At 54.0% G+C, this 20,469-nt stretch overlaps 2 protein-coding genes across 3 annotated transcripts in view; one reads left to right on the top strand and one right to left on the bottom strand.

The window, feature by feature from the left end:
* Window positions 1–20,469, top strand: part of EPHB2 (EPH receptor B2) — a 183,902-nt gene that overhangs the window by 135,930 nt on the left and 27,503 nt on the right. For both annotated transcript variants that reach the window (XM_081817707.1, XM_081817708.1), the window contains exons 4-5: window positions 4,794–4,949; window positions 6,080–6,415. In XM_081817707.1, the coding sequence (XP_081673833.1) occupies window positions 4,794–4,949; window positions 6,080–6,415 (492 nt within the window). The remainder of the gene's footprint in view (window positions 1–4,793; window positions 4,950–6,079; window positions 6,416–20,469) is intronic.
* The window catches only part of LUZP1 (leucine zipper protein 1), a 243,265-nt gene continuing 240,702 nt past the window's right edge, over window positions 17,907–20,469 (bottom strand). Inside the window, exon 4 of the mRNA XM_081817706.1 lies at window positions 17,907–17,978. Within this exon, the coding sequence (XP_081673832.1) occupies window positions 17,922–17,978 (57 nt within the window). The 3' untranslated portion in view covers window positions 17,907–17,921. The remainder of the gene's footprint in view (window positions 17,979–20,469) is intronic.

Raw genomic sequence — 20,469 nt, forward strand, 5'->3', positions numbered from 1 at the left:
GCGGGGAGGCCAAAGTGGGGCAGGGAGACCCACTCAGAGACTCTGACCGCACCCACACCTTGCATGTGTCATCAGCCCCCTTTCCGGAGGAGGGGACTGAGGCTCAGAGAAGGCACCTGCCTGGGGGCCATGGGGGCAGCTGCCAAGTCCGCTTACTTCCCAGTTCTGTGCCTGAAACCTGCACGTTGGCAGGACTGGATGCCCTCCCAGGTGAGAAACAGAGCAGCACAGCCCCTGGGGCACTGGGTACTGAGGGCAGGCAGCTGTTCCAGACCTCTCTGTGGGCCAAGAGGTGGCCGACCGGAGCCGAGGCCCCTCACACCCCACAGTTACACAGGACACCTGGGATCTGAATCTGCCTCTGCTGCCGAAGAGCCATGTGGGCCTGCTCCTCTCTGCACCTCCGTTTCCTCAAGTGTCACACAAGGTGGTTGAGCTGGATGCCCTTCCAGCTCATCACGTCATCCCTCCATCACCCACTAGGTACGCGGCATCTTACTGGGAATTGACAGTCCAGCCAGGTACTTACACATTCATGAGTAAGGAATTAAAATAGGCACCTCGCCCCTGAGTGGTGACTTAGGGAAGGCTTCTTGGAAGAGGTGGTACCTGCCACCAAGTCTTAAAGGGGTGTAGGAGTTTGATGACAACGGGAGGGCATTGCAGGGAGTGAGGGCAGGACGGGCAAAGGCCAGAAGTGTGGAGGTGGGCCCGGGGCAGGCACCATACATAGTCGACTGTGTGGAGCAGTGGGAAACGAAGCTTGGGGTGGTGGGTGCTGAGAGATGGGCAGGTGCCCACCCTGGGGTTCTGGGGTCCTTGAGGAGTTTGGGGAGCTGTTGCAGATTTTTTTTAATTACAGTTTTATTGTGACATCATTCACATGCCGTAGAATTCAGCTATTTAAGTCGTACAATCCGGTGATTTTTAGCGTATGCGCGGAATTGTGCAACCATCCCCACAATCAATTTTAGAACACGTTCATCACCTCAAAAAGAAACCCTATTCCCCATTAGCAGTCACTCCCCATTCTCTGCTCTCCCCAGTCCTTAGCAACCACTAATCTACTTCTGTCTCTATAGACGGCTATTCTGGATACTTTTCTATAAATGGAAGCACACACTATGTAGCCTTTTGTGCCTGGCTTCTTTCATAAGCACAATGTCGTCAAGGTTCATCCATGTTGTGGTGTGTATCCATACTTTATTCCTTTTTATGGCCGAATAATATTCCATTGTGTGCCATTGTGGGTTTTTAAGTGACACAGAAAGGTGTGGACTTTAGAAAGCTGGCTAGGGGAGTGGGGGTGGGCAGGAGGAGGCCAGATGGCCACACGAGGCTAAGGAGTCGGTAGGAAGAGCTTTCTGGATGCCCGAAGGGGTAGAACAGCTGCAGAGAAGAGCCAGGATCGGGCACTGCTACGGGCAGGGTGGGGGCGGGGGGAGACCTGGTAATTGGCAGCAGGGGCTGAGGGTAGGGAGGAGGCATCCAGAGTTCCTGTGACTGGGTGGAGAGTGATGTCACCTTCCCAGATGAAAGAACAGGTTTGGTGAAGCACTGGCTAATAGATAGAGAAACCATAGATGCCCAGTGGGAAGGTGGAGGGGTAGCCAGGCTGCACACCTAATGAAGGAAGGCTTCTGGAGGAGGCAGCCCGGGGAGTCTGAGATGGGGCCAGGACATGGTGACAAGAGAGGACAGCCAGAAAGGCAGCCCAGGTGGAGGGGCTGGAGGGGAGACTGGGCAGCCACCCACCAGCCGGGCCCAGGGAATTGCCAGCAGATGGAAGAGATGTGCTAAGCTGGACAGGCTCTTGCCTGAAAGGGAGCCAGGAGGGTCCTGATCTTAGGAACAAAACCTTTTGGCATCTATTAGGATGATCCTAGATCCCCACAGGAGCCCTGTACCCCCATTCTACAGGAGAGCAAACTGAGGCTCAGAGACGTCATCTGCTTAACTTGAGCCAGAGCTGCAGGCTGCATGTCTTGACTGGATTGTGCCAAGATGGTGGGCTGCCTCTTCAGCCAGGCAGCAGAGGACAGGAGCACTCAGGACCCCAAAACCAGTGCAGCAAAGTGGCGAGAGCCCTGGGCGGGCCCCCAGAACTAGAGCTGCCAATCCCCGCTCAGCGCTCTTGGACCATTGACAGGAACGCAGGTTGCACAGGGCCGTGTAGTGTGGTGGTTAGGGAAGCTTCTAGAGTCAGACCACCTGAGACTGAGGCGCTGTAAGCTCACGTCCAAGCAAATGACTCCCATCTCTGTGCCTTCACACCTCCATCTGAAAATGGGAGTGATAACCTTCCCTCCCATCACAGGGCTGGGTAAGGACTGGATGAGTTACTATGGGCTAAGTCCTTAGGACAGTGCCAGGATTTTATACAAACTCAATAAATGTTGACTGTTTCATATTTACACTCTGAAGCCCTGGTTTCCCCATCTGTCCAGTGGAAGACTTAATAACCCCCAGAGCACTCATCATCCTCCTTGGAGTCACGAGAGCCTGGGTGGTTCTATCAAAGTCCTGACTCTGCTCTTGCCTATAGTTCCTTAAGGACTGGACTGGAGCTGGACTCGAGATCCCCGTGGGGCCTGGTCAGGGTGGCATCAGCCAGTGTCTTTGTTAAGTTGGCTGCCACCTACCGGAAGCCCCCTCCAAAAGGCAGGTAAACTAGGGCCCCAGGGGGAGGGTGCTGTTTTCTAGTGCCCCAGGGGGAATTGTCTGGGGCGTATACACTGAGTGCTTGTTTTATCCAGCAAGCCCTGAGTTGTGACTACAACCTCTCCCCTGCCCCACGCCAGACACTGTCCATCGCATGGGGTCCTCATGGCCACATTATGGGGTAGATGCTCTCATCCCAATGAGAAAACTTCAGCTCAGAGAGGTTGAACTACTTGCCTGAGGTCACCCAGCAGATCGGTGTTTGAATCGGATACAGTTCAGTAATGCCAGGAACTGTTCTAGGCATTTTTGCCTAAATTTAACCACTGTAATCCTTGCAGCAATTGTAGGAGGTAGATAGTCTTGTGCCCATTTTGCAGATAAGGAAATAGCTTCAGTGACTGGCCCAAGGTCACACCCCTGGCACAGGCAGGTCAGGGATTTGCCAAGCAGCCTGCACACTAACCACCATTCTTCACTGCCTTTCTGTTCACACGATCCCCAAAGCCCAAGCCCTTCCCACTTTAGCAGGCAGCTTCAAGATGTATGTATGGAGCATCTGCTGAGTGCCGGGTTCTGTGCTCGGCACAGGGGAAGGAGCCGTGAATCAGACGTAGTTCCCATCCCGAGGGAGCCAAGAGCGTGGCCAAGGGACCCCTTGATGAATAATTGTGGCAGGGGAGTAAAGCTTTCTGAACTCGAGTACTATAAGCACCAGGGGCGGGGGGGTGGGCCTCTGAGGCTGGAGCTCATTGAGGGGTTGAGGGGAGGGCAGTTTGCTAAGTATTTGAACACGGAGGATAAGCTGGAAGGCTGGGGCTGGAAAAATGATTTAGGGAAATGGATGTTAGCCATTTGCACGCGAGGAGATGGACGCTCCGAGGGGTGGAGTGGCTTGCCGGAGGTGACAGAGCGCACAGGCCTGGAATGTGATCCGGGTGAACCCCCCTGGCCTGTACGTGGTTTAGCCGCCTTTCACCCCAACGAGGAACTTGCCCATTGCAAAGCTCTTCCCTGTCCACCTTCTCACTTACCCCTTAGGTGATCTCCCCTCCACAGGCTCCACAGCAGAGCTGGGATGATGAACCCCAGTAAGCAGCAGAAGAAACTGAGGCCAGGAAAAGGGCAGGGCCTGGACCCCAGGCTTCCTGATGCCCAGCCCAGGGCTAGGGTAGGGTGGATTTGCACACAGGTCCACACAGGAGTGGTCCTTGCTTGTAGAACCTAAGCCCTGAGCTGCAGGGCCTGAACCCACATCCTGAGCATCCTCCCAGAGCAGGGAAGAAGGCCGAAGCCCCTGGAAGTTCCCAGATTGCTGAATGCCCATCAAGTGCAAACACTTCCCTCCTCAGGCTGTCCCTGGTACTGCAGGCTCCCTTTGGTGAAATACATTGATCCAGCACCTACTGTAATAACAGCTGCTATTCGTTGGGCACCTCTACTGTGCAAGGCCTCCTGCCATGTGCCTTACACACTGGACCAAATTCCCCCAGTGGCCTTCAGAAATGGGTCTTAGGATCATAATTTTACAAATAAGGAAACTGAGTCTCGGCCTGGTTAATCCGCTTGCCTATGGCCCCACGGCTAGCACAGGCCAAGCTGGGACTCAAACCCAGGTCTGTCTACTTCCAAAGACCGTGTTCTTTTCTGCTTTATAACATCGCATTTCTGTGTGGCCTGCACTGTGCTAGGAATTCTCTGCTGTAACGTAATCATCATGATCCTCTGGAAGCCAGGAATCTAGTTATAAGAATCAGGGCTCAACCAGCCATCAGTGAGCAAGACTGGACCCTGGCTCCTGCCCCAGACCTCTTCAGAGTCTTCAGAGTAAGTCAGGATTGACCCTAGAAGCGGTGCCACAGCCAACCTGGAAAAGGTGAAGAGGGATTGCTAGGGATCCCGCTGAACCCATAGACAGCTTCAGAGACAAGAAACCAGGTAGCCTAGAACCTTCTGGGCACAGATAGGACTGCCCTGTTGGAGCCTGGAGACCCCCAAGAGCCTTAGGAGACGGGGTTTCCCAACAGTTGCACTTCATGGCCCCTCCAAGAGACTACATGGGCTCCCCATGCCTTGTGGCCCCTGAGTCCTCATCTGGTTTCCCCAGCGACTCTCCTTGTCTTCTCTCCCAGGTTGCCCTTCTGGAACCTTCAAGGCCAACCAAGGGGACGAGGCCTGCACGCACTGTCCCATCAACAGCCGGACCACCTCAGAAGGGGCGACCAACTGTGTCTGCCGCAATGGCTACTACAGAGCAGACCTGGACCCCCTCGACATGCCCTGCACAAGTACGCTCGGGGCCCCTGGAGGGCGATGCCCCACTGCGTCCCGAGTCCCCTTGCAGAAAGCTTGGAGCAAGGGGTGGGCGGCTGCCTGTCTCCAGCCAGCCTTTCTTGAGCGGGGAGTGGCCCATCACCTGGTGGGAGGGGAAATGAAAAACTGGTTGGAAAAGGACCATCCTGGGGTCTCTGCCCTGCCAATGCGCAGCAACCGTGGAGCTGACATCTGGCTCCGTACCTCCTCCTGCCAGTCACATGGAAGATAAAGTCAAGGTCTCGATTCACAAAGGGACGGTGAATGGGAGGCTTGGCAGAAGGAGAACCAACGCAGGTGGTGTGTGTGACAGAAAAGCCTGCCCAGTGTTCTAACCTGGCAGCGGCTGCCTGAATCTCAGGCCAAGGTTCTCTAAGAAAGGAGTGACTAGGAGGGCAATCTTACCATCTCCTGTATAGACAGGAATGGAATTCAGCTGCAAGCAACAGAGAGCTGACCCCAGTGGCTTAAACCATAGGACTCTATTCTCTCACATAGCAGAACGCTGAAGATAGGCAGTCCTGGGATATTACGACAAATCCATGGAGTTCTCTGGGACCTGGCTCACTCTTTCTGGGCTGCCATCCTCAGTGTGTGGTTTCTATCCTTTGGGTCACTTCATAGTCCATAGTCCAGCATTGCTGCTGAAGCTCCAGCCATCACACACATTCTAGGCAGAGGAAGAAGGAAAGGGACAAAGGGACATTTTACAGTGGTCTCCTTTTAAGAAAAAGTCCTGACCAACAACTTCTGCAGTATATCAATGGCCAGCCCTTCATCATAAGAGGCTAGGAAATTAGTCTCCTAGCTGGACATCTTACCACCCTGAATAAAATTGGGTTCTGTTAGAAGGAAGAAGGGGAAAGAGATCCCGGGTGGGTATGATCCCCAACACACAAGGGGAGTCCAAGGGGAAAGCATTAAGCAGATGTGCAGCAAAACGAGAGTTATATTCTAGAAGCATCTCTCAGGGGGATGGAGGGGAGAAGGGATTTGAAGGAAGCCTTTGGGGGCCTGGGCTGGAGCCAGGGCAGCGGGCGGAAAGCCGTCTCTTAGGAATGTACCTCCGCAGCCCCCACTGACCGACACCTCTCCCCACCCTCAGCCATCCCCTCGGCGCCCCAGGCGGTGATCTCCAGCGTCAACGAGACCTCGCTCATGCTGGAGTGGACCCCGCCCCGCGATTCAGGGGGCCGCGAGGACCTGGTCTACAACATCATCTGCAAGAGCTGTGGCTCGGGCCGGGGCGCCTGCACCCGCTGCGGGGACAACGTGCAGTACGCGCCCCGACAGCTGGGCCTGACCGAGCCGCGCATCTACGTCAGCGACCTGCTGGCCCACACGCAGTACACCTTCGAGATCCAGGCGGTGAACGGCGTCACCGACCAGAGCCCCTTCTCCCCTCAGTTCGCCTCCGTGAACATCACCACCAACCAGGCGGGTAAGCACTTGAGATGCCCGCTCCGGGGGAGCAGGGCCGTGAACCCGAACGGGAACCCTGCCGGCCCCGCTCCGAGCTCCCTCCCCGCTGTGGAGTGGCTTCCACTTCTCCAAGGCCGTCCTCCCCTGGGAGTGTACGCGTCACCTCTCCGTTGCCGTGGTGTTTATGATAATTGCTGTCGTTTGGTGAGCGTGTGCTGTTGAAGGTAAGCGTGCAGCTCCCCTAACAAAAAGGCCCGGTGTTCGGTGGCCTCTGTCATGGAAGAGCCCAGGGGTGAGCAGTCCAGGCTCATGGGTAGGTCGGATCCACTCGGAGATTCAGGGACCCGGGTTCTTCCATTGGCGTTAGCAAGCCCCACGCTCCCCGCCTATGTGCATGGTGGAAACTGAGGCACAGGTGTGTCTGTCTGCAGGAAGGCTGGGAGAGAGAGGACCCAGGGAAGCAGGAGTGGAACCCATCCCTTCTGGGCACGGGCCCCTGGAAAGAACCTGGTCACGTGGCCTCACCAAGCCACAAAGGAGGCTGGGCGATGTGATCCTTTCCCAGTGAGGGGTGGGGAGACCGCCAGTAGATATCTAGCAGTTTCCACAGGCGCCTTCTAGGAGCCTTCAGCCCACCCCAGTCCAGCTCCAGCAAGCTTTTCTCCCTCAGTTCATCTTGCATAATCCTTTCTGGGACCCTCCGTCGCCCTCCATCTTCTGCCCTGCTTCCTTCGTGGCAAAAAAGTTGCCAAACGTTGCAGTCTCACTACTATTGCCATTCCCTCTTCAGTCCACTCCTCTTAGGCTTCCGGCCCCTTCTCTCCACCGAGCCCACTGTCCCCTGGGTCACCTGTGACGCTTCCCAGCCTCATCCCCCAACCAAGGACCACATGAGATTTTCAAGGACCTCATGGTACCTGTGGATTGAAAACTGTGTGTTTGGCCCTCAGTTATTCACTCAACAACCCTTGCCAAGCCCTTATTGAGAGCATGGTCTGGGCCCTGTCCAAGGAAGAGCCAAGGGAGGCCAGGCTCTGGGAGAGAAAGTGAGTGGGCTACCCACCTTATCTTTCGAATGTCAAGTGGGGCCCACACAGTAAGTGCTCAGGGGATCCAGAGATGGAGGTCTAGGAAGGCTTCCTGGAGGAGGCAGGATTTGGCCTGCAGTTTAAAGGACTAATAAAATGTTTAAGGGAGTGATAGAAATGTCTTTTGAGATTGAGGAAGGGCATGAACAAGAACATGGAAAGAGAGGGGCCAACCAGCTCCAGGTTGAGGGGTACTGTCTATACATGACCTCACTGCATACCCCTGGCCTCCTTGAATAGGAGGCATCCATGTCCCCATTTTACAGATGATGCTCAGAGAAGTTGAGTCACAAAGCAGGAAGGGTAAGGGACAGGAATTAACTAAGTCTACCAGATTCCAGTGCTTGGGCACAATCCAGGGTATGTCCAAGGAACCTTGAGTGTGACTATGGGTCTGATGGTGCATGTGAGTGAGTGTATTTGTAAGAATGTGTGGGTGTGTCACTGTATGTGTTTGGGTGACCATGTGTTTATGATTGGGATCCCATGTTCTGTGGCCATGTGGCTTCTTATTTATACATGCATTCCTGAGCATGGGTGTGTCTGAATCCGAGGGGTTTGGAACGGGGTGTGTTTGAGCATGAATTTGTATGTCTGAATGTGGTCCTGTCTGTCCGTGTGTTTGTGTACGAGGAGTGTGGTTTTGTTCGTGAGTGTTTGTGGTATTGCTGTAGCCGAGAGGACATAGTTGTGAGCATGAGCCTGCTGTTCTTGCAGGGTCATCGGTGCATTTAAGCCCTACTCAGGGTGGGGTCCAGAGGGAGTAGACTCAAGGCAGGCAATCCAAGAGAACCCCCAAAAGCCAACAGGTGTTGGCAAAGACACCTAACAGATTATAAAGCCTCAGCTGTGAGGCCCTGAGTTAGGGAAGCCCAGGCTCCCTACTCCCCCCACAGGCTCCAGGGGGTAGAGGGGTGGGGGTTCTTTCCCTGGCTCTAGGGACCTCCTCTACACCCATACAGGAGCCCTGAGGGTGGAACTATCTACTCAAGAAGGCTCAGCTTATTAGTAGCAAAGAGTAGAGTCTGGGCTGCTTGAAGTGGACCCTTCCTTTCTGGAGCTGGAAGTTCCCAGAGAACAAAGGTGGGATGGAGTGGAAGTGAGGGGCTTCCAGAAAGGAAGGTGTGGGGGTGGGGGGAAAAGGGGAGGCCCTCAGAATTGAAAGACAGAAGCAGTGAGAAACAAGCACTGGATTCAGACCCAAGTTTGAATCCCAGCTTTGCCATTCATTTGCTGTGTGACCTCAGTGTATCAGTCAGCTATTGCTACAATAATGCTGCGTAACAAAACCACCCAAACCTTAGTAGTTTACAACAATAAATATTTATTTTCTCACTCGCTCATCTGGGGGGCAGCTAGGGTTTAGCTAATCTGCAGCAGGGCTCTCTGGGCTGGCAGGACTCCAGAATGTGGGTTGGATTCAGTCTGTTCCATATGTCTCCCATTCCCCTTGGACCAGCCGCCACCCAGGCTTGTTTTCTGTCATGGTGGATGCTGGGAGTGCAAGCATCCACGCCAAGCCATGGCACACAGATGCATACCTCTCCTCCGCCTGTGGCACAGTCACCCACAGCAAATGAACCCTGCAGAGTGGCTTGGCAAGGGGTGTGGGTACATAATCCTATTCCAAGAGGTGAAACTGAGAAAACCAATCCAACCCATCACACACATGGAAATCACTGCCTCCCTCATGGCCTCAATTTTTCCACCACATTGTGCATCAGAACAATACGAGAGCTTTTCCAGAACATAGGTTCCTGGACCCCACCCCAGACCTGTGGAATCAGAATTCCAGAAGTGGGTCCTGGGACTCTGCATGTTTAACAAGTGGCTCAAGAGTTTCTTACCATCTGGCAGATTTGGGAAACTCAGGTCTAAGCCCCTGTATGACCTCAAAGCCCTGAGGCTTTCTGGATCATAAATACCTTTCTCCTTCCTCTTTGTTTCAAGCCCCTTGACAAGCCGACTCTTTCTCAGATGGTCAGAGCCCAGCTGGGGACCATGCGGCCACACCACGCCCTCACCACCTTATCCCCTTTTGCCAGATGAGGAAACAGAGATCCAGAGAGGTGGAGCCACGACTAAGGCCTCTCTTGAGGCCAACTAGGATTTAAACCCAGAGCTGTGGGATTGCAAGTCTACACTGCAGAAGACACAGTTCCTGCCCTTAATGATCTATGCCCTGGTTGGGAGGATGAGACATGGACACAGCATCTACATACAAGATGGCATGAAAGAGGGCCCAAGGAGGTATCAGGGAGGGGAGAGAGATCACAAGCAGGAGAGAGCATAGCCTCCTAGGGAATGGGAAAAGGGCAAATCATGGAAGGCTTCCTGGAAGAAGAGGCATTTGAGCTTGGCTTTGCAGAATGGAGATGCTTAGAAGAAGCAGAGATGGAATCGTGCAGGGAGAAGGTGTCCCAAGAGAGGGAAGTGCAGGAGGCAGTCTAGAGGGAGAGTTCTTTCTGTTCCTCCTGAGCACGAGGTGCCTCCACACATGGTCCCTCTGCCTGGACTGCTTTTCTCTTCACCCTTCTTTCAGACCTTAGCTCATTTTTATTGACCTTCCTCACTTGATCACACACCCCCAGCACCGTGGCCCTCAAGCCTCCCTGGTTGAGATTTTAGCCTTAAGTCTTTGATCATGTCATTCCTGTCTGTCTCCCCCGCCATCAGCGTGTGGTGGTACATAATGGGTCTGCTTTTCCTTACTTACCGCGGTTTTCCCGGCACCTGGCCAGGGGCGCACCACAGTGAATGCTCAGTGAACATTTGCAGAAGGGCTCAGAGAAGCGTGGAGTGAGGTGGGGCGTAGAGAAGTACGACAGGCTGGAAAGCAAGGCTGGGGACTTGATTTCCAGACAAATGCATTCAGTGGTCGGTTTTAATCAGACCCTAAAATTCAATATATAAATATCCAGCTCATTGCCTTAAAAGGAAAAAGTATTCCTTTTGGGCAAGTGGCTGGGCCTTGCTCACACTTCCTTGGCAGTCACCAGGGCCAGAGCTGTCTTCTGACTTCATAAAGCCATCGTGCCACCTCTGAACCACACTCCACTATTCCAGAATGCCTTTCTGCCCCATATTCATGTGTCCTCTCGGGGGCCCCTGGAGAGAGGAGGCCAGGCTGGGCCGTACATCCCCACTTGACAGAAGGGCTGGATGTGGAAACTGATGTGGGGAGAGGTCAAGCACACACCCAGTGTCACTCAGCTGGGAAGGGGCAGCCCCGGGATTCAGGCTGCTGTCCAGAGTCTCTGGTCCTTGACACAAACAAACCAGACAACCTAGGGGATGGGAGGGAGGAGGGCGACCCTCAGGGTGGGCATCAGAAGAGAGCCTCTCTGAGGAGGTGGCATTTAAGCCGAGATCGAAATCACAAGGCAGAGACAGCCGTGCAGACCAGGGGGCGCGTGCGGCATTTCAGTAACGTGGGGCTTGTCCTCAGGGCGCGTCCAGTCCTCTTGGCCGCCCTCCAGGGCTGCGCCGGACATGGTCTCACCCGGAGCAAGCTCCGTGCAGCCGCACCTCTGCCCAGTTCCAGCAGGGGTGGGGAGGGTCTGGGTTTGGGAATCTGGCAAACAAACCTGGCTTTGAATCAAGCCTGGCTGCTCACTGGCACACAGCCTTAGACAAGTCACTTAGCCCACGTCTGAATGCATCTCCTCGTGAGCGTCACCACCCCTCCTCACGGGACTGCTGGGAGGCTTTGAGCTCATGTCTCAAGGTGCCTCCCAGGCTGCCTGGTACATGCAGGCGGTCAGAAAGCGGAGACCGTTCTGTGACCCCCCTAATCATAATAATGGCTCCCATGGTTCGTTTACTCTGTGCCAGACACTATCCCGAGTCCTTGACGATACATCTTCACGACAACCCTAGGAGGTGGGTCCTATCATTATCCTGTCTCACGGGTAAGGAAATTACGGCATCGAGGGGGAGGCGACTTGTCCCCAGTCACCAGGCCGGTGGTGGCAGACTGGGGCCCAGTGCTGGCGGGACTCAGGCCTTCTGCAGAGGCCGGGCAGGATGTGAGCAGGGGCCGGTGCACACCACAGCCCGGGCGGCAAAGGCGGTGTTTGGCATCACCAGAACTGAACAGGAGATTGACTAGTTACGAAGTTCCCCTGTTGGCCCGTCCTAGTGGGTCGTGTGGGCAAAAAGTCGTCATCAGTGCTGGGCTCAGCCCTCATCCAGCACGGCCCTGTCTTCACTGTGTGACCAGGCTGCATGGGAGGCTTCGCTTCCCCCAGCCTCAGGGTCCGCACCTGCAGAATGGGCATCGATCTATATCATTCCCGCTTTGCTGGATGGTGGCCAGATCAGCAATAATGTAGACAGAGCACCCAGCACAGAGTCCGTGGATGAGACATGGCAGCTAGGCTTCAAATGAATCCAGAAGGTGTCTTCGTTTCCTCTTGCTGCTGTAACAAAATGCCACAAACTTAGCAACTTAGAACGAGCCGCAGCTCCTGCCTCCCGGCTCTGTAGGGCAGAAGACTAGTCTGGATCTCACGGGCCCAAATCAAGCTGTTGGCAGGGCGGCGTTCCTCTCTGACGACTCTAAGGGAGGATCCGTTTCCTTGTTCATTCAGGTGTTGGCAGAACTCAGTGCCATGGGATGGTAGGAGTGAGGTGTCCCTGTCCTTGCCAACTGGCCGCTGCCCTTCACCTGAGGGGCCCTCTTTCCAGTCCTTGCACGGGGCTCCTGCATCTCAGAAGCTACAACGGGGTTCAAGCCCTCTTCATGCTCCGGCCCTCTGGTTCTCTGACTCTCGGCTGCGAAAGCTTCTCCTCCTTTAAGGACTCAATAGATTACATTGGGTCTACCTGGATAACCCAGGATAATTTCCCCATCTCGAGGACCATGACCTTAATCACATCTGCAAAACCCTTTTGCTGTGTAAGGTTACCATATTCACAGATTCTGGGATCAGGATGTGGACATCTTTGGGGGTCATCATTCTGCCTATTGCAGAAGGTAACATAAGCCAAATTAAAGCACATCAGCATTGTCAGGGGCCCTGGAGTGCACACCTCGTTTTTTATAGAAAGGAAAACTGAGGCCCAGAGAGGTCCCTAAGTGGCTGTCCGAGATGACCCAGCAGATGGTGGTAGAGCCGGTCTCCAGCACCCCGGCCAAGCGTCACGGCCCCCGTCCAGGACTCCACTCCGCATGGCTTTCTCATGGAAGGACTTTCAACTTTCCAAAGCCCCTTCCGCCAGTGTGTCCTCCTCTGATCCTCCTGCCCTCCTGGGGGGCAGGCATACAGTGGCTCAGTCTCTAGGACTCGCATGAGCATGTACTCACCTACTTCTCTCCCTGGGGGCCAAGAGGATCAGAGGAAGATGGGCCGAGAGAGCCCCCGGTGAGACGCAGGCCTGGAGAAATGAAGGGAGAGGGAGAGGGCACTTTCCTCCCCAGGCTAAGCCCTCTGCACACATCGGCCTCTTTGATCCCCCCAAGCTTTCTGCAGGGAAGGCATTGCCAGCCTAGAGTATCAGTTAAGATTGAGTTTCGCTGCACAGAACAGGAAAAAAAATAACAGATAGCTGCTGCCACGGTAATGCTGTTGGACAATCAACCACAACACCAACAGCATAAAAGCAAGAAGCATTTTTCTAGCACACGGGGCTCCGGATCGGCCGGGCGGGTCCTGGTGGGGGTGCATTCATGGGTTTGCACTCTGGGTCACTCGGCAGATCTTTGGATATTTTCAGGGCTTTATTACACATTTGGGGTTGGCTGCTGTCAGATGGTCAGGATGGTCCTGGCTGGGACCCCTAGGGCCACAACTCTGTTCTGCGTATCTCTTCTTCAGCAGGTCAGCCTGGGCGTGTTCTTGTGGCAATCACAGGGAACCAAGATAGCCAGCAGATATATGCAAGGGCTTGTCAAGCCTCTGCTTAGATCGTGTTTGCTAATATCCCATTGGCCAAGGCAAGTCTCATGGCTCAGCCCAAAGCTGGGGGACAGTTTGACACAAGTTATAGGGCAAAGAGTGAAGATATAAGGACGTGATTAATAACACAACCAGGGGCGCCTGGGTGGCTCAGTCGTTAAGCATCTGCCTTCAGCTCAGGTCATGATCCCAGGGTCCTGGGATTGAGCCCCACATTGGGCTCCCTGCTCAGCGGGAAGCGTGCTTCTCCCTCTCCCTCTGCCCCTGCTTGTGTTCCCACTCTTGCTGTCTCTCTCTCTCTCTCTCTGTCAAATAAATAAATAAAATATTTAAAAAAATAATAATAATACAACCAGTCTACCATAGTGGCTTAGACAAAATGGAAGTTTATTTTTCTTATATGTAAAGGATGTCAGAAGTTGCAACTCTGTGGAATCATCAGGGATCCAAGCTTCGCGGCACACAGCTTCTTGTTCTTATGGGCCAGAATGGCTACGAGAGCTCCAGCTATCACATCCATGTCCCAGGCAGCAGGATGAAAGAAGGAGAATGAGAAGGCCCTTCCCTTTAAGAGAGACTTCCTGGAAGTCCCACATATTACATTAGCTTTATATCTCATTGGCAATCCTATTGTCACATGGCCACTTGTAGCTACCAGAGAGTTTGGGGAAAATATAGTCTTTTTTGGGGCATAATGTGCCTAGCTAAGAACCAAGATTTTGTTAATTTGAAAAAGAAAGAATGGATATTTGGGCAGGCAGTAAGTCATGTCTGCCACATCCCATTTTGCAGGTGAGAAAACTGGGCTCAGAGAGGAAAGTAACTTGCCTGGGGTCACACAGTCTCCGGGGCATAAGAGAGCTGGGATCTGAACCCTGAATGAATGCTGCATCTCCTCCCTTCCACCACCACCATTACCACCACTCAGCTACTCACAGTGCTGCTTACGGGTCTGAGCAGCCCAGGGGCGCCCGGCTGGCTCAGTCAGAGAGCGTGCAACGCTTGATCGCGGGGTCATGAGTTCGAGCCCCACATTGGATGTAGAGATTACCTAAGATAAATAAGTAAAATTTTAAAAAAATAAAAAGATTCAGAAGATTCTGAGCGGCCCAGACAGCTCCATATGACAGACGTCCCCTGGCCCCTGACTCTGGACCTAAGCCTCTGCTAAGCAAGTGACATGCAGGTTTTCATTTAACCTCCCAACATCCATGCCCTGTCCCCCTTCTGTAGAGAACTGGAGGCACCAAAGGGCGAGATATGCTGCCTGGGCTACCTGATTTGAAGCTCAGGCTCTTACCACCTTGCTAGTCCAGGTGCTGGGGTGGGACTGGGTCCCATCCAGCAGCCACAGGTAAGATCAAGGCTGTCCAGCATCCCATGGGCAGGTGGGCCATTGGAGGTATCCATGGTACCAAGCCCAGGGCCTGGCCTTAGCCTGCTCTGATCATGTGCATGGCTCAGGCCAAGAAATCAGGGAGAACAAACCAACCGAGGCTGTAGAGTCAGGCAGGTCTGGGTCTCGATCCCACCTGTGAGCTGAGGTACCTTAGGCAGGAGACTTGACCTGACTCTCGTTTTCCTCATCTGTGAAATAGACATGATTAACCTCACTGCATCTGATTGTGTAGCACCCAGAAGTGCTGTTAAATCTAAGCTGAATCAAGGGAAGAATGAATGAGCAGATGAACAGCCACCGCAGACAGGAGCTTTTCTTGGGTTCAAGGGAAAAGACAGTATCTCCTAGACCCAATTTTTGTTGTTTTGGGGTTTTTCCCAAAAAAAAAATATGTCCCACAAATTGCTACTTCCAAAAGACATTAATAACTATTACATGAAAAAGGGGTTCCGAAGCCAAAGGAGACCTCGACTGCCAGGTTAACTGGGTCTCTCCCCTGCAGGACTTCTCAGAGCCTTGAACAAAGGCATATACAATGTGGGTCTCATAAGCAGGGGTCTAGAACTCTGTGTTTCTGTACCTTTCTTGGCCACAGAACTCCTTTTTGTCATAGCAAAGTACCACCTTGACACCAGTTCTCAGCTTTTCCTTTTTCTACCCACAGCGCAAATGTTTGGTCCAATCAGAAAGAAATGAGGCCCATTTTCTGGAAGCGTTTTATTTGTGGAAATTCTGTTGTGACAGTTATGATCAGGTCACCCAGAATTGCAGCTGGATCATCAGGAGTTTAATGTATTGCCACAGTTAAAAGAGCGACCCCGCTATCAACCGGAAACTCCAAGAGTCCCGGAGAATGTAAGCGCAGTTGCGATGCCCTGTTGTGGTATTTTAGGCCGGCTGGTCGGCGAGAGGCTCCAGGCCACCGCAGCAGGTCACATCACAAGTGGGCTCGGGGTCTGAGGCAGAGCGAATGGTTAGTGCCCATCATGGAAGCTGCATTGCCTTCCCCTGGCTCCCAGCCCCCAAGGTCAGTGACTCAGCCAGGTTCCTGAAGGTGCTAAAAAAGGGGAGAGGCTTACCCTTCCTTCTCTCCTTCCTTCCTCCAATAATATGGATAAGTGCTTACTCTGAGCCACACACTGTCACACCGTCCCAGGCACTAGGGATAAGGGATTGAACAAGAGAGACAAGGTCCCTGTTAACACTGCAAAGCAAAGAAAGCCGCTGTGGGGTGGCAGGGGACGGGAGCGGGTGGGTGGTCAGGGAGGGCTTCCTGAGGGGCCATGGAGATCCGGGGCAAGGGGCGTCCAGGCAGAAACACCGTGGGGCCAAGGCCCTGAGCAAAGGATGACCTTGGTGTGATTGGGAACAGAAAGGTGGCCAGTGTGGACGGCACTTGGGAGTGGAGGGGCACGTGCACGGAGGTGGTGGGTGCCAGGCAGGTGCGCCCGGAGGCCACGTGGAGCATCTGTGTGTTATTTGGGGGGCAGTGGGAAGTCACGGCGTGCTGTCGACAGCAGTGAAGATGTCACAGAGGTAGCGGGATCTGAGACTGGGGCTTGGGGGGGGTCTCACACTGCCAATGCCCAGTGACTTCTCCCTACTCCTCTAAGCTCCTGGGGTCTTCTGACCGGTGAAAGGGTAAAGGCCGAGTACTCTCGGGGGTCTCCTTCTTGCCTCGGAGCTCGGGGCTGTGGAGACGAAGCTGAGCAAAGCCCAAACCCACACCCTCTGGTCTCGGGCCTCCTGTCTTCCTGACCGTCAAAGGCTCCTAGTCCCAGAAGGCCCTGAGAGACCTCCTCATTCAACCCCTTCATGCCCAGAGGGGGAAACAGAGGCATATGCAGAAGGCTACTTCCCCAAGTCTCAGCTAATGAAGGGACTGGACACTCCCCCAGGGCTCGCTGGGGGCAGCAGGGCCCCTGACCACCTGCTCCAGCCAAGCAGGCCCTGCCTGGCCGGCCTCCCCCTTCCCCTCTCAGCCACAAGCCTCTTTTGTGCTTGCTCCCTGGGGCTCCATCTCCTTGCAGGGGTCACAGGGCACCACTGACCCCAGCCCCCTGCCGGCGTGCCCGGCTGGTAATTGAAAATACCAGAATTCCCTGAAGACCAACTTACAGGGAAACCTGATACCCCAGGGTGGGCGGTGGATGGCAGGAGGATGGGAGAACATCCAGCTGTTCCCTTTTCTCAATCCCCCCGGATTCCAGGAGAAAGGCCAGCCCTGCTTGGCCCCCACTGGCCCGCCTTGATCATCTTCCCAGCAAATGCCGCCTCCTTGCCACGCCCAGGGTGACAGGGCTTATGGGATCAGAGCCCGGGTGAGCTGTCTGTAACCCAAGCCTGCCAGCTAAGCCCACCAAGCCCAGACCCCCATAGCTGTGTGGGACCTGCCCCACCAACAGCTGAGCTCCCAGAGCTGAGGTGGGCTGGGTGGTGGTGGGCGAGGTGAGTCAGCGGGAGCCGGGCGGAGTGCGCTTGGCAGCAACAGGATGGGAACCAGACCAGGGTGTCCTCAGAGGCCCTCTGATGACCACTGGTTTCCAGACCTCCCTGCTCAGCCCGTATCAGCCACAGTCAACGAAGGGAAGGATGCGTTGGATTGAGTGGGCCAGGGTTCAAATCCCAGCTCTGCTGCCTGCTAACTGTGTGACTCTGGGCAAGTTACTTCATACATCAGTGCCTCCATTTCCTCATCTATAAAATGGGTATAATAATAATACCCGCCTCATAGGGTCCATATGAGTGTCAAAGGAGTTCACTACGTAAAGCATCTGGAAAAGCACCTGGCACAGAGTGAACAAGTAGGTGTTAGGGGTTGGCCTTCCTTTTGTGTTTCCTCTGGGCACCATGGGGGCATACAGGTGTTGTCAAGATGACAAGCTTTTTATTTGAGGAGCAGGTTGTCCACTGCAGTCCTTCTGTGGCTCCCCAGTGCCTTCAGGAGAGGACAGGCCCCTGGGCAGCCTCAGCCCTGCACCTCCCCAACGACTTCTTGTACCCCTGCTTCAAGACACTCCAGACCTGCAGGTTCCAGAAGTTTAGCCTGGGCAGATGAGAGGGCCAGTCTCTGCAGGAGCCGGGCTGTGAGAAGTGGTGTTGTGGGTGGAAAATATACTCAATCAAGATTCAGCTAGTCTAGGCTCTTATGCCAGCCCCTAGCTGCTGTGTGACCTTAGACAAGTCCCCTTCCTTCTCTGGTCCTGAATCCACTGCTCCTCAAAGTGTGGTCCACACACCAGCAACATCGGCATCACCCGGGGGCTTGTTAGAACTGCAGATCCTCAGGCCCTACCCCAGACCTGTTGAATCAGAATCTTGGGGAGAGGGGTGGAGTGCCCAGTAAAGTGAGTTTTAACAAAGTCTCCTGGTTATCTCCTTATGCCCCCTCAAGTTTGAAAAGTGCACTAATCTTTAGGGACGAATTCTGCCACTTCACTGTTGGGAGGTGAAATCACAGGGAGAGAAGTTAAGGGAAGGACATTGCCCCTTCTTAGGCCTGGATCACCTTGGCTGAGTCCTGACCCGGGGGCTTGGACCCAGGAGCTCCAGCCTGGAGGTGGCAATCATTGTGTGAAAAAATATGCTTTTTCCCTTTAGACCCCGAGCCCCTGGAAGGCAGGGATCTGAGAGGTTCCTCTCTTGAGCCCCAGAACCCAGCATCATGCTGGCCCCATAGCCACTCTGTGAATTGAAATATTTTTCCAGCTTTATTGAGATATTATTGACGAATAACATGAAAGTTTAAGGTATACAATGTGATGTCTTGATTCATGTGTATATTTTGCTAAATGATTACCACAGTAAGGTTAGTTCACACCTCCAACCTCTCACATAATTACTATTTTTGCGTGTGTGGTTATAACATTTAAGATCTACTCTCTTGGGCGCCTGGGTGGCTCAGTTGGTTAAGCGACTGCCTTCAGCTCAGGTCATGATCCTGGAGTCCCAGGATCGAGTCCCGCATCGGGCTCCCTGCTCGGCGGGGCGTCTGCTTCTCCCTCTGCCCTCTTCCCTCTCGTGCTCTCTGTCTCTCATTCTCTCTCTCAAATAAATAAATAAAATCTTTAAAAAAAAAAAAAAGATCTACTCTCTTAACAACTTACAATTATACAATATGGTATTGTTTCTTTTTCTTTTTTTTTTTTAAAGATTTTATTTATTTATATGAGAGAGAGAGAGCACATGGGAGGGGGGAGGGTCAGAGGGAGAAGCAGACTCCCTGAAGGCAGTCGCTTAACCAACTGAGCCACCCAGGCGCCCCTGTGGTATTGTTTCTTATAGTCACCGTGCTGTCCATTAGCTCCCAGAACTGATTCTTCTTACAGCTGGAAGTTTGTGCTCTTAGACCAGCATCTCCTCCTTTCCCCCAGCCCACAGCCCCTGGCACCATTCTATACTCTTGAAATGTTCCTCTTTTTAAAAAAAGATTTATTTATTTATTTATTTGAGAGAGAGAGAGAGAGAGCAAGAGTCGGGGGAGGGGCAGAGGGAGAGAGAATCTCAAGCAGACTCCCCGCTGAGCAGGAAACTGGACGCGGGCTCCATCCCACGACCCTGAGATCATGACCTGAGCTGAAACCAAGAGTCGAACCCTCAACTGACTGAGCCACACAGGCGCCCCGCCCCACCCCCGCCCCTGCCTCTTAAAGTGTTCTTTAATTTTTTTTTAAAGTAAATTCTATGCCTAATGTGGGACTCAAACTCACGACCCCGAGGTCAAGAGTCACGTGCCCCATGCACTGAGCCAGCCAGGCAGCCCTTGACATGTTTTTAACAAGCTCTCCCTCCTGATGGTGCCAGGCGCCGTGGTCAAGCCTTTACATGCATTTCTCCGTTCGTGCTCATGACATCCTTGCCAGGGAAGGGTCCGCAGTGGATGAGCCGGGGGAGGAAGGGAGGCTCAGAGAGGTTGAGAGAACTTGCTGAAGGCCACAGCACCAGGGAGAGGGGAGCAGATTTCCTTGCAAGTCTGATTCCACCCTCTGGCTTCCGACCACTGCGCCGGACTGCCTCTCTGGGGCCGGGTTGAAATCTTCTCATCCGAGGGTTCAGTTGCCCACAGAAGGCCCCAGCTGACTGAGGTCACATCCCTGTGACTTGATGGCAGTACGGCTCTCCCATGCTTGTGGGTGCAGCGTGTGTCCGAGGCTCACGGGTACGACAGACGCGCAGTGACGGCGCACTCTGCCCGTGGACGCGGACCACAGCAGGCGGGAGAGGAGGGTGGACGGCCTGGCCCCACAGAGGAGCCAGGGCCTCCGGCAGCCCTGAAGAACAGAGTGCTCAGCTCCAGAGGGAGAGACGGGTCTGGGCTGGAGATGGGGTAAGAGAATGAGGGGACAGTGGCCGGGAGCATGGCTGGGGCGGGTTAACCTGGCTCCAGGCCCAGCTCGGTGCCACCATGCTTCTCTGAGCCTCAGTCTCCTCCTCTGCAAATTGTGGATATTAACCCCCATCCCGCATTGTTGTTGAGAGGACGCAATGAGGTGACATGGGTCAGCTGCTCAGTGCACAGTGGCAAGAACCCAGTGACATGGGTGAACGCTCCCGGCGCTGACCATCTGCCAGATGCCACACTGAGCAGTGGACACGAGTTCACACATCTGCTCCCTGCAGCAGCCCTCGGGGCACGTTACCCTCAGGCGCATTTTACAGATGAGGAAACTGAGTCACGGAGCACTCT

Source organism: Leptonychotes weddellii, chromosome 4 (assembly GCF_054177405.1).
Source record: "Leptonychotes weddellii isolate Sample4059 chromosome 4, ASM5417740v2, whole genome shotgun sequence".
NCBI lineage: Eukaryota > Metazoa > Chordata > Mammalia > Carnivora > Phocidae > Leptonychotes > Leptonychotes weddellii.